The sequence below is a fragment of the Bubalus bubalis genome, chromosome 6 (assembly GCF_019923935.1).
Source record: "Bubalus bubalis isolate 160015118507 breed Murrah chromosome 6, NDDB_SH_1, whole genome shotgun sequence".
Classification (NCBI taxonomy): Eukaryota; Metazoa; Chordata; class Mammalia; order Artiodactyla; family Bovidae; genus Bubalus; species Bubalus bubalis.
This window is the reverse complement of record NC_059162.1, coordinates 109,531,150-109,545,118: the sequence shown is the minus strand read 5'-3', so window position 1 is coordinate 109,545,118 and position 13,969 is coordinate 109,531,150. Positions and strand designations below refer to the sequence as shown.

At 41.8% G+C, this 13,969-nt stretch overlaps 1 protein-coding gene across 4 annotated transcripts in view; it reads left to right on the top strand.

Moving 5' to 3' along the window:
- Nucleotides 1-13,969, top strand: part of LOC102406024 (protein argonaute-1) — a 54,658-nt gene that overhangs the window by 35,931 nt on the left and 4,758 nt on the right. For all 4 annotated transcript variants that reach the window (XM_044945261.2, XM_025289091.3, XM_006051554.4 and 1 more), the window contains 7 exons: nucleotides 2,184-2,368; nucleotides 8,111-8,270; nucleotides 8,452-8,542; nucleotides 9,632-9,826; nucleotides 12,354-12,488; nucleotides 13,107-13,208; nucleotides 13,536-13,735. In XM_044945261.2, coding sequence (XP_044801196.1) covers nucleotides 2,184-2,368; nucleotides 8,111-8,270; nucleotides 8,452-8,542; nucleotides 9,632-9,826; nucleotides 12,354-12,488; nucleotides 13,107-13,208; nucleotides 13,536-13,735 — 1,068 coding nt within the window. The remainder of the gene's footprint in view (nucleotides 1-2,183; nucleotides 2,369-8,110; nucleotides 8,271-8,451; nucleotides 8,543-9,631; nucleotides 9,827-12,353; nucleotides 12,489-13,106; nucleotides 13,209-13,535; nucleotides 13,736-13,969) is intronic.

The window sequence follows — 13,969 nt, the reverse complement described above, 5'->3', positions numbered from 1 at the left end:
GAAAGGCTCTCAACTCTGGCTTTGTGTCACCTTGTTGGTTGTTCTATACTGGGTATGTTTCTCTCTCATTCTCATGTCTTTCCCCTGTCCTGTCCTTTTGAGGAGCAACTTGTTGTTTGGATATTTTGGGGCACAGAACCTGATAAACCTAGAATCTTTGATTTGGAAGTCAGTTCACCAGACAACAGCCTTCTTGCAGTGATCTCTGGATGCAGGGGGTAATGTGTGACTTGTATACCTGGGCCAGTTGCTTGTATAGTCCTGGGCTAAAGATTTAAGATTTGGGAGTTTTCAGCTGTGGCAGTGGATGAGATTGTCTACGGAAAATGTGCATAGTGAACAGAGGCTGAAAATAGAATTCAGAAAAACTAGAAAGGAAATAGAACAAAGTTCCTACATGTGTATGAAAGAATGGGATCCAGAGCATAGGAAAAGCCATCATTTCCACTGAGACATAAGGGGAAGAGAGGAAGATGGCCATGGAGGTAGAGAAATTGGTAATTGGGGATGGATAAGGGAGTCCTTGGAGAAGGCAATGGCACCCCACTCCAGTACTCTTGCCTGGAAAATCCCTTGGACGGAGGAGCCTGGTAGGCTGCAGTCCATGGGGTTGCGAAGAGTCAGACACGACTGAACGACTTCATTTTCACTCTTCACTTTCATGCTTTGGGGAAGGAAATGGCAACCCACTCCAGTGTTCTTGCCTGGAGAATCCCAGGGATGGGGGAGGCTGGTGGGCTGCCGTCTTTGGGGTCACACAGAGTCGAACACGACTGAAGTGACTTAGCAGCAAGGGAGTCCTAGGGTTAACCCTCAGAATTCTTCTTCTGGCTAAAGAGTCCCTGTTACCTCAGCTGTGTCACTTTTAGGACAAGATTTTAAGACAGTCCCCATCCTAGAGTTCTCTCAACACTTTGTGGCCCCCAGCACTGGACATAATATCCCAAGTGCGATCTGGTAATAGAAGATAGGGAATACCACTTTCTTTGAAGTGGAGATCCACTTATTAACGGAAGCTAGTTAACACATTGGCTTTTTTAATAGCTATGCTGTAGTTGTATGCAAAGCAGAGAAGTGGCAGAAACATTCTTAGTAGTCCTTCAGAGCCCTGGTACTTAGTTAAATGAAATAATAGATTGTATTTTTTTATTCTAGTGTTTATTTGAGAAACTTAAAAAAATAGAGTAATATGGAAAACATCCATGTGTCTATCATCCAGAGTATTGTCATGTTTATTTTATCCTGTTTAAAAAGTAAATAAAATATTTCAGATAAATTTGACAGTCCTTTATATCCTCCGTTATAGTCTCATTTCTCCTTTCTGATGCAGTCACTTTCTTGAATTACTGTAATCTTTCTATCCAATTTATATGTATTATATACCTATATAAGTGGTTTAAAATTTTACACAACCGTTTTGTACTGTATTAATCTCATTTTTTTAAACTGATTGAAAACATTTATTTTCTCACTGCATAGGTTTTCTACCCATCTTATTGATATTTGTGTGCTATATAATAACATCCCTTAAACAATTGCTTTTATTCTCTTATTTGTACATTGTTGCTTTTAATCTAAATGCAGGTTTTTCACAAATTGAATTTCCTGCTGCTCCTTTCAGTCTGTCATATTTAGTAGCTTGATTTTTTTTTTTTTTAATCTATTGCTTGTGTACCCTCTTTTCCAACTTTCTCTTCCTTTCTTAGGGTAAAGCTCTAAAGCCCAAAGAAAGAAGCTTGTTTAATTATTTGCTCTCAGGCTTCAAACAACCCATAGGGGAGGAGGGAGCACATTTTTTCCCAAGCATCTCCTGTGTTCTGATCACTGTTGGAAGCTCATTTGTTTTAATTTGAGCCAAGAGGCCTTCCTCTTGGACATCTTCCTATTGCTGTAGACTTAGAACACAGGAACCAGCTGCTTGAGTGGGACAGGTGGGAGACTTCGAGAATTCCCATTTCTCTAGGCTCCCTCAGCTCTCTGCTTATACCATTGAACACTTAGCAAGTCCTACGTTGTTCTACCCAACTATACATGTGGTTTTTACACTAGATGTGATGATGTCTCATTCCTCTTAGAATCTGTTAGTGCTTGTCATAGTGCTGGGGACCTAAGATGGAGGCGTTCGGTTAGAAGTATTCCAGTGGGACTTACCGCCTCTTGTCGTGACCACGCTTGTGCTGCAGGAACTTCACGGACCAGCTGCGGAAGATTTCCAAGGACGCAGGGATGCCCATCCAGGGCCAGCCTTGCTTCTGCAAATACGCACAGGGGGCAGACAGTGTGGAGCCCATGTTCCGGCATCTCAAGAACACCTACTCAGGGCTGCAGCTCATTATCGTCATCCTGCCCGGGAAGACGCCAGTGTATGGTACAGTTCTTTTGGAGTAGTGATTACAGTGATAGGACTCTTCTCAGGGTGGCTCCTGGAAGATCCTAGGGGTGCCTAGCCAGAGCCGTTCCTTAGTGTCAGTGCTCCTCCTAGAGGAGAAATATCAACTTGTGTGAGCCAGTCAGTCACCTCTGGTCCTGTTTACCTGCTCACCCTCCCTTTCAGTAGCATTTTCTGCAGTCCTCTGTGTGCTGGTGTTTATGCCAGGCTAAGCTGAGCCAGATGCAGAGATCGGTCAGTCCAGGTACCTGTCCTTAGGAGGCGTTGTCCGTCAGGCCACAGGGCAGCACACCCAAGCACAATTTGTGGTACTTCTGTTGGTGTTCCATTGCTGGGAATGGCTTAGACTCTGAGAAGTTTTCCTTCTATTTTTCCTCTCTTTTAAGAATGGAAATGACTATATCCATCTCTGACTCAGTGTTTTTCTCTCACTTTTTTTTTTTCCTTCTCCAGCTCTTATCTTCAAATGAAGAGGTGTCTCTCCTCTAATCTTATTTAACCCATGTGTACTCTTTGTTTCTCTTTCATTCTGCTACCTTTGGGACACTTTAACCCTAAAACATCTTTAGAATGCATTACCACAGTCATGCCATCTCCTTTAGTTTTTTTCTTCCTATTTTCTTGCTTTTCTTCAAGGAAAAAAAAAAAAAAAAACTTGAAGAGTTTTTAAATGTGTTCTGTACATTTTCTACCCCCACTTCCTCACCAGCCACTTACTGCTTAGCTTTTTTCCATTTATCTTACCTCTTCCAGTCTCCTAAACCTCCTCTGCAGAGGGTCACCAATGACCTTTCTCCTCTTGACTTCTTGACACTTTCTCCTGTCTCTCCTTAATTGTTTTTGTAATTACCAGGAATGCCTGGCATTTTCCAGAATTCTGTACTCTGCCCTCTTTTTCTCTCTTTTCATTCTCGTGAAATTCTCATACATTTCAGTTGTTTCAGTCATCAACTATTGTTAGATGTTATCATGTATTATTAAGATCTTCATTCAACACTGACCTCTCTGCAGTTCCTATTTCTTCCTTTGACTTTTCTTCCTTCCACAAGAGTTCATTGATTACCTACTGTGTATGACAAGAAACGCTGATAGATCCTGAATACATTCGTGGATAAAACAGTTGTGCCCTTTGCTTTTATAATGTGTTTTGGTGAACTGCCTCTTAGTAGCTTGTCTTCTGTGTCTACCAGTAAGCTCTTCTCGTTGGTATCACAATTGCTTCGGGGTACCTTTATCTAAACTTTGGGGGCAGTCTGTCTTCTCTTTGTTTACCTCTAATGCTATTTTTTTAATACAGTGTTAAGATGTATTCCCTGTTCGCCACCCATTCTTCTCAATTTAATTCTAACATTTCTTCTAAAGTCTTTCTTGTATAGATTACTGGATAAGACTTTTTGTGATTGGTACTCTCAAAAAAAAAAACCTTCATTAGTCACTATTCACAAAATAGAAGTTTTGGGGGCCTAATCTTAGTTTAACCTTTTCAGCTTCATATTGTACATGTCTTTGCTACATATACCAGAAAGATCACTTGTTCTGGAATTAGGTAGAGCTGGATTTTAATCCTGAATATGCCAGTTTACTGTCTTAGGTTACCTAACCTTTCTCAGCCTCATTAATTAATTATATAAAAGACAGCATCTAACACAGGGTCTGTGACCTAGTAGATGCTCTCCAAATGCACATTCTTTCTGTGCTTTCCAGTCTCTGGTTTTGCTTAACATCATTTGCCTTTGCCTGAAATATCTAAATACTTTTTTTATTTGCTTTTAGTAGTATCTGTATTTTTCCAGTAGGACAGCCTTTTGGTTAGGTTTCATTCTGGTAATGCCACCTTGCAAGGAGTAATCCCAGTTTCCTTACGCACAAATCATCATGTCATTGGTCTCAATGTGATACAGATTAACAGCAAAATAGAAGCAAGCAAGCACAACTTCCAACGCCTAGAAATCAGAAGCTCTTAATTATTTAGTCTTTTTTCCTCCCAAGCAGGTATTTATTTAGAGCCTACCATGTGTTGGCCATATCTTGGTGCTAGGACTTCAGCAGCAAGACAAGAGTTGTGCCTTGAGGAGTTTACATTGCAGTCGAGGAGCAAGACAAGAAGTGCTATGAAGAAAGGGTAAAGGTGTAAAGAAAGTAAAGGAAGGATAAGGTGATAGAAAGAGATAGACTGTGATTTTAGGTTAGACTGTCTACTCTTTTTATGCCCCACCTTGCCCTTAAAATTCTATCCTTCAAATTCTAATTTAAATGTATTTATTCCTGGAAGCTTTATCTTGTCATCCTACCTTTCTGGTTTCATCCAGAAATTGCATCAGGTTGCTGATTAATTAATTGTTTTGAGCATGGAGTGGATCTGATTCTGCTCCAAATCTTCTTCCCTCTGTACATACATACCCAAGGTAGAGCCTTCCACTGACATGATACTCAGTACTTATGACAGTTGGTTGATCTCCAATCCACATCTCTCTTGGGCCTTAAATTGATGTCCCTTGGTTAGAAAATAAGGATGCTTTTTAGGAGAATTGCCTTGAATAATTAGCCATGTTTCTGGTTCCCTCCATAAAGGGAGAATCCAGTATTTTTGGCCTCTCTGTGTAGTGTAGTGTGGCATGCTTGGAGAAGTCAGGTGTTACTCAGAGAGTTTTCCCTACCCTGGGCTCAGTCATGTTATACCTCTCTCCAGCTTCATACCTTGATCATGACCTTGGGTTTCTTTCACTTACATGTTCTTTGATTATACCACTTAGGTAATGGGGGCATTTGACTAGGAATTAAGCCTGCACATAAGAGGAGCTGTCAGATTCCTTGAAAGATCCTTCACCATCCTTCCTGAGAGGCCAAGTGGTAGTCAAAACAAGGTCCACATGCATTACAATTGTCCCAAAAGTATAAGAGGACAATGTCACATTTCCATTTCTAATCTGCTAATATGCCTCATCCTGTCCTTAGTATTTTTAACTCCTTCCTCTCCACTAAGCTGATATAATTTTTTAATGTAATTTTTTTATTGAAGTATAATATACATATAGAGATCTTTTGTGGTCAATTCAGTGAATTCTCAGTGTCACAGCAGGGGTACCTAGTTCTGATAGTAAAACATTACCACAATCCCAGGCTCCTGATTACTACAACTTCCTATCAGTGATAACCACTATTATTTTGGTTTCTAACACCATAGATTGGTTTTGACTGTCTTTGAACTTTATGTGAATGGAATCATATATCATGTACCTTTTTACGTGTCTGTCTTCTTTCACTCAACATTATGTTTGTTAGATTTGTCTGTGTTTGTTTAATTATAGTTTGTTACAGTTTTTCCATTATATGATTTTAACACAATTTACATGTATTTATCCATTCTATTGTTAATGGACATAATTGGGTTGTTTCAGGCTTTTAGTGTTATAAATAATGCTTCAGTGAACATTCTTGTACATGTCCTTTGAATATAGTGCCCATTTCTATTGGGTGTGTAACTAGGAGGGCTTTTAAGTGTACAGATGTATACTTCCATCGGCAGCAAAATGAGGGTTCTAGTTATCTACATCCTTATCAAACTTGGTATTGTCACTTTCATTTTAGCCATTTATATGGATGTTTGTTAATACTGCATTGTGCTTTTTAATTTGATTTCTCTGGTGATTGATGAGGTTGAGTATCTTTTTATATTTTTATTGGCTCTTTCACTGGCCTCTTTTGACAGGTGCCTGCTCAGGTCTTTCTCTTTTTTTATTGGCTTAGATGTTCTTTATAATTCCTTTATTAAATATGATGTGTACTACACATATCTATAGCTTGCCTTTTTACTTTCTTAATGGGTTCTTTTGTTGAACAGAAATTTAAAATTTTAATGTAGTCCTGTTTATCAATATTTTTCCTTTATGGCTAATACTTTCTGAGTCCTGTTTAATACTAAGGTCACGAAGATACTAGTCTGTGTTTTCTTTTAAATGTTTTTTTTAACCTTTCACATTTAGAACTAGCTTGTGTTTGCCAGAAATGGCTGTTACTTTCTCTGTCCCTTGGCATTGGTTCCTCTTTTGGTGCAAAGCCTAGAATTCCAGCCTCTTGCCCACATCTAGAATCAGCAAATGTACCCAGGGCAAAGCAGCTACAGCAGATGGCTCACCTCTGTGAGATTCTCATCCTCTCTGGAGTGTTAGCTCTTCCAGTTCTTTTGTCTTAGCACCTCTCTACTACCTTCAGAAAGATGATTTATGAATTTTATTTGGTTTTCTTGAATGTTCTCAACAGACACTGGTTTCCTTCTGACTGTATCTCTTGGAGATAGAAATGATCCCTTAGCTTTTTAAACAGTCTCAAATTTCTCCCATTGAAAATATATTGTACTGTTTATTGATCCCATGTTTCCTCCATGGTATTTGATATTACCAAAAACAGTTTTTGCCTCTGTCCATTAATTTTTGCCTTGGTGTCACAAAATTCTGGTCCTCGTTTTACCTCTTAGCAGCATTTGACTTGGTTGAACACTTACTCCTTCTTAAAACACTCTCTTCTTCCCTGGTATTCATGCTGCAACACTGTCTTGATCTTCCTCCTAGATATCTGGATTTTTGTCCTTTGCAGACTCATCTTCTTCCTGTTCTGCAAGTATTGTGAGCTCCTCAAGAATCGAGTTTAAGCCCTCTCCTTTCACTCCATTCTCTTCCTTGTTGATCTCAAGATCATGTGTTCAATTACTGCTGCTGCTAAGTTGCTTCAGTCGTGTCCGACTCTGTGCGACCCCCTGGACTGCAGCCCACCAGGCTCCCCCGTCCCTGGGATTCTCCAAGCAAGAACACTGGAGTGGGTTGCCATTTCCTTCTCCAATGCATGAAAGTGAAAAGTGAAAGGGAAGTCAGTCGCCCAGTTGTGTCTGACTCTAGCGACTCCATGGACTGCAGCCTACCAGGCTCCTATGTCCATGCAAGTTTCCAGGCAAAAGTACTGGAGTGGGGTGCCATACCTGTACCTAAATATGTCATATTTTACATCTCCATTTCAGACTATTCTTGAACTTCCAATTGCTGTACTCAGTTGCCTGATTGATATCCTCACTGGGATGACCAAAAAGCACTTCAAACTCAAAATGTTTCAAAAAGAACTTAAGATCTGTCTGTTCTATTACAAAAGTCTAGAAACTCATAAGTTATCCATAAAATTATTTTCCCTTACATAGTCTCATGAATCTGTTTCTCTCCATCCTGACAACTGCCTTCTTAAACTACCCTCGTTTCTTTCCTAGGTCGTTCTAATCACCACTTTCTTTCTCACATGGCAGTTCCTTTGCTCTCCTTTATAGCTGGATTGACCTTTCAGTTTCTTCAGTTTGTGTTTCTGTCCCCTATCAGAGTGTGTTTTGCCTGCTCTTCCCTTGGCCTGGAATGCTCTCTTCCATATTCTCTCTCCCTTGTAAGGTCTTTTCTACCTTTAAATTCAGTTCAGTGAAGAATCCTTTCCTGGCTAGGTTATTACACTATATCATATGCTCTCTGTGTCATAGCTCTGTGAAGTTTCCTGTTGTAGCATTTATCATTGTTATGTTTTTTATGATTTTTAAAATTAGTCACTAGATAGTAAGCACTGTAAGAGTAGGGACCCTATGTGTTTCTGGTCACCATTGTGTTCCCTAGCACCTCATATACTTCCTGGAATCAAGTAGACATTCAGTAAATATTTGTTGAATGCACTAATCAGTTCTTTCCCTGCTCATAGCTGAAGTGAAACGTGTTGGAGATACTCTGTTGGGAATGGCTACACAGTGTGTGCAAGTGAAGAACGTGGTCAAGACCTCGCCTCAGACTCTGTCTAACCTTTGCCTGAAGATCAATGTCAAACTTGGTGGCATTAACAACATCCTAGTCCCACACCAGCGGTATGAACTCTATTGCTTACTTGCCCTTGTCAAGCAAGGTAATATACTGGAGATTGATGAAAAGATAGGACACTGTCCAGGCAGAGTGAGCCACAAGGGAGAGGGGACCAAAGTGGGTGCTAGATGGTACCAGGAAAAGAAGACCCAACTCCTCACCATTTGTTTTCTCTTCCTTGTTTAGCTCTGCAGTCTTTCAACAACCAGTGATATTCCTGGGAGCAGATGTTACACACCCACCAGCAGGGGATGGGAAAAAACCTTCTATCACAGCAGTGAGTGGTACTTTCCAACTTCCTCGTAAGGTTCTCTTCTGAGTCCCCAAGACTACACCTGATTTCCTTCCCTCAACTCTGGTGCTTGACCCTTCACAAGATCTTTTTATTTCAGCTGATCATCCCTATTAACCAGTCCCTTGGTTTTTTAATAAAGCTAACTCTGTATGATACCTTCTTTTCAGAGAGAGCAGTAGACTGGGGCCAGAGACTTGGTTATGTCTCCATCACTTTTGTTCCGTGTTTGAATTTCCCTCTTTCTCCCCGTGCCCACTTTTGGGATATGGGAAGGACCATATCTCCTCTCCAAAATGCCTTTTAAGTGAATTACTTAGTTACTGGGATTGTATTTTTACTCTCTCTGTACCCCTGACCCATCTAGTAGATTAGATAGCCCCCTAATCCCTCTCCTGACAGCTCTGCTCCCTGTCTCACAGGGCTTCTCAGTTGACTAATGGGACCAGGCCTTCTTTTTCATTTCTTTTTCTTGAACCTTCATGTTTCTCTAGGCAGACTGGGCCTATCTCAGTAATGTGGGGAAGCCCTACACTATGCTTATATTTTTTTTCCTTGTGGCCATCCATCCTAGTCTCTGGCCTTTGTCCCCTTAGAAAATAATGTTGTTCCTGCCATCCACAAGAACACTGCTCACTGTAGTTCCTGGGGTAGATTAGCACTTGAAGAAAAGATTAGCTTGTTTTTAGATGAGGTCACTCTTTGAGCTAATAGTGCTGAACCATCACATGCCCTTCTGTAAGGTGTGGGGAAATCAAACTTAGCAAGTACCTACTGTGGGAGAGGTCCTGTGCATGATGACTTACGTGTGCCACAACAGTACTGCAAGCAGGTGTTACTCTTATCGCCATTTGAGAAGAGGAAGAAGAAGATCAGGTGGGTTAAATAACTTCCATGTGTGTGATAGAACAGAGATGGAAACCAGGACTATTGAATCCGAAAAACCTACACATTCGATTTCTTAGGTTGTTTGTTTTTTTCCTCCCCCTCAAGAGGTCTTTCCCCAAACCCAGAACTAACAGTGTTGGGAGGGTATGAGGTTTTAGGAGCTGATCCTGCCTCTTTGATTATCAGGTGGTAGGCAGCATGGATGCCCACCCCAGCCGTTACTGTGCTACTGTGCGGGTACAGCGACCACGGCAGGAGATCATTGAAGACTTATCCTACATGGTACGTGAGCTGCTCATCCAGTTCTACAAGTCCACGCGCTTCAAGCCTACCCGCATCATCTTCTACCGAGATGGGGTTCCTGAAGGCCAGCTTCCCCAGGTAGGGCTCACAATAGGTCAAGAAAACCTTCGCATTGAGGCCATAGGGCCTAATGGTAGCAGAGAGTACTGCTCCCTTTCTTAAGCTGGTGGCACTGGGAGGTGCTTCTACTTACGGAGGTTTGCTAAACGGAATAGGCTTGGAAGCAGAGATCCCAACTGAGAGATGGTGTGTACAGTCATTGATAGACCTTTCTTCTTGTAATAAAAGACTCTCACTGCATGTTTACTAGTTAGTTCATGTTGAAGACTGATTCTTTAGACCAGTGGTTCTCCAGCTTTGGGCTTCCCTAGTGGCTCAGCTAGTAAAGAATCCACCTGCAATGCGGGAGATCTGGGTTTGATCCCTGGGTTGGGAAGATCCCCTGAAGAAGGGAATGGCTACCCACTTCAGTATTCTGGCTTGGAAAATTCCATGGACTGTATAGTTCATGGTATCGCAAAGAGTCGGACACGACTGAGCGACTTTCACTTCACTGTCCAGCTTTAGCATCTATCAGAATCTTTTGAAGGGCTTATTAAAGCAGTTTGCAGATCTCCACTCTTAAAATTTCTGCTTCAGTGATTCTAGGATGGGGTATTAAAATTTGTACCTCTAATAGATTCTTAGTGATCCTGCTGATCTGGTGGCCACACTGCTATTGACCTTTACAGTGTTCTTACCATTCTGTTTCCCTGCTAAGCCTTCATAGTTTATTGTTCAGACTAGTATATTGAACTGATCTCCTTTTCTACCATTTAATAAAAAGTAATATAACTACCATTTACTGGGTATCTTATGTGCCATGAACTCTGCTAACCACTTTGTATGTGCTCTATTCAGTGCATACAAGAAACCTATGAAGTAATTATTATTCCACCTGATACATGATGAAACTGAGGCTTGAAAATGTTAAATGATTTCTTCAGTGTCATCCAAGCTAATAAGCAGTGGAGCTAGGATTCAAACAAGTTGGTGAGATTCCAAAGTTCATGCTCTTAACTATTATGCTCAGTTTCCTCCGAGTCATACAGTGTTTCCTAAAGTACCAGATAAATTTATAACATGTATCTGTTCAGAGATGTCCTGTGGCTTCACGTAGCCTAGGGTTAAAATTCAAACTGCTTATGCAAAGCAGTCAGCAGTCATTAAGCCCCTATTAGGGTTTTTATCATTGGAGAAGGAAATGGCAACCCACTCCAGTATTCTTGCTGGAGAATCCGGGGGATGGAGGAGCCTGGTGGGCTGCCGTCTATGGGGTCGCACAGAGTCGGACACGACTGAAGCGACTTAGCAGCAGCAGCGCAGCAGCAGGGTTTTTATGCTTCCACTTAATTATTTGTTTTAGTCTTCAGGACAGTTTTGTGAGGATGATCTTATTAGTAACTTTAGTAAATGTGGAGAAAATGAGACTTAAAGGGGTTAAGTAACTTGCTCAAAGTAATAAAATTAGATAAAGCTTGGGGTTTAAACTTAGTTCTAATTGATTCTAAATTCTATTTACTTCTACCAGATAGTTTTTACTCCCTGTATCTGACATCCAAGGCTTAGGCAGCTACTGGCTGTGGTTTTTCACCTGTGGCTTCTTTAGCTAGTCTGTTTTCTTATGATTCTGCTTTTTTTATAGAACTGAATTTATCTACTCCCTCTACAGCCATTCCTGAACTCTGTGTCTACTCTTTGGTGGTGGTCCCAACCCTGTCTGCTCCCATGGGGAATGCCCATTTTCCTCCTGATCCTAAAATTGTCCTTGCTCTGGACATTGTGATTTTTCTGTGAACCTTTATTCTGTGTCTTGATGTTAGGTCTCACTATGCATAGGAACCAGGTGAGTGCTCTCTGTGGATACTAAGCCTCCCAGCTAGGTTTTATAGGAACATAGCAGGTGAACTGTCTACAGGCATACCTTGTCTTATTGCACGTCACTTTATTGTGCTTCACGGATACTGTCTTTTTTACAAATTGAAGGTTTGTGGCAACCCTGCGGCCAGCAAGTCTGTCGGCACCATTTTTCCAAGAGCATTTGCTTACTTCATGTCTCTGTGTTACATTTTGGTAATTCTTGCAATATTTCAAACTTTTCATTATTATATTTATTATGGTGATCTGTGGTCAGTGATCTTTGATGTTACTGCTGTGACTCACTGAAGGCTCAGGTGATGGTTAGTATTTTTTAGCCATAAAGTATTTTTAAAATTAAGGTATGTACATTGTTTCATTTTTTTTTTAAGATATAATGCTACTGCCCACTTAATACACTACAGTGTAGTATAAACATAACTTTTGTATGCATTGGGAAACCAGAAAATTCATGTGACTTACTTTATTGTAGTGGTCTGGAATTGAACCTGCAATATTTCTGAGGTATGCCTCTGTAAGGCTGATTTTTGGTAGGAAGGGCTTATCCTCGCTAATGGTTGGGTGTCAGCTTATAAAGGGAGGCTGAACAAAAAGCCGTATAACAAGTGGCAAACCCTTAGTTCAGAAAGATGAATGAACTCAAGAGGAGCTGTATGTCTGTTTGTTTCCCTCCTCACCCTGTGCCTAGATCCTCCACTATGAGCTGCTGGCCATTCGTGATGCCTGCATCAAACTGGAAAAGGACTACCAGCCCGGAATCACTTATATTGTGGTGCAGAAACGCCATCACACCCGCCTTTTTTGTGCTGACAAGAATGAGCGAGTGAGTGAGGGATTGAGGAAGTCACTGTTCCCTGGTCATGTCTCCCTTCTCTGAGTATGAAAGGAGCTGTGGAAATGAAATCTGGGGGTTAGTCCTTGGCCTGTCCATCGCCCCTGGCACTTTTCTTCCCCCTGACTCTTATGGTCCTTTCTCTGCTGCTTCCTTTCCTTTGTTTCCCCCTCTCCCCGCCTTCCCTTCTTCCCTTATACTTGATCTCCCTCCTCCTAGCTCCCTGGCCTATAGACCCCATATATAGACCAGCTCCCAGAGATGGGAAAGGGAACTTCCATTTATTGAACTTCTGTGTGCCAGACACTGTGCAAGGCGTCTTCCTCACAGCAGCCCTGTGAGGTAGGTACAGTTATTATCTCCAGTTTAACTTCAGAAAGGTTAAATAACTTGCTAAGATCCCACAGCTAATAAATGGTGAAAGCAGCACTTAAACACAGGTTTGTGTAACTTTAGAAGCCTGTTATTTCAGCGCCCAGCACCTCTCTCTGGGAACAGCAACTTCTACCTTACTTTTGGGATTCTGATGTAGTCAGGGTAGAATTGAGTCGAGGCCCTAGTTAGGGCCAGGCAGGTCTTGGGATCTTGGTTGTCTTTGTTTCTATACAGATTGGGAAGAGTGGTAACATCCCAGCTGGGACCACTGTGGACACCAACATCACCCACCCATTTGAGTTTGACTTCTATCTGTGCAGCCACGCAGGCATCCAGGTAGCTGGGCTATGTCCTGGGGTATCCAGTGGGTCAAAGATAGTTGACCATTCCCATTGCCTCTAGAATATATCATTCATCACTGAGTGGCATTCAAATCAGGATTGTTCTCTTAATAAGCCCTTTGTGCACTTGAACTTAAGTGTACTTTCAGCATCTCAGTCAGGTTGCCCATATAATGGGTGCTTCATGACAAAGGTGGCTTTGTGTCTGCCTTTTCATGGGTGGGCCTTCCAACCCAGCCATACTCATAATGGTAATCCTGTTCCTTACTGTCAGCCATCCCGTCTGCTCAGCCTGGGGCCCCTCACCTTCCTATCTTCCCAGGGCACCAGCCGACCATCCCATTACTATGTCCTTTGGGATGACAACCGTTTCACAGCGGATGAGCTCCAGATCTTGACGTACCAGCTGTGCCACACTTACGTACGATGCACACGCTCCGTCTCAATTCCAGCACCTGCCTACTATGCCCGCTTGGTGGCTTTCCGGGCACGATACCACCTAGTGGACAAAGAGCATGACAGGTGAGGCCTGGAATCAGGCTGGCTTCCTTTTTGCTTCAGCCTCTGGTACCAGACCCTCTCAACTTTCCTTGGGTAGAAGGAAACAAGGATTGTCCAATTTGGTGTTCTGGGGCTTGTCAGCCCAAATCTGGGTTGGGGTTTTCTCTTAATTGGTATGGGAATTGGCACCCTAGGGGTGGGGGAAGGGTTAGTGGCAGCTCAGCTCACCAGGAAGGACTTCTTTCATTTTTCCTT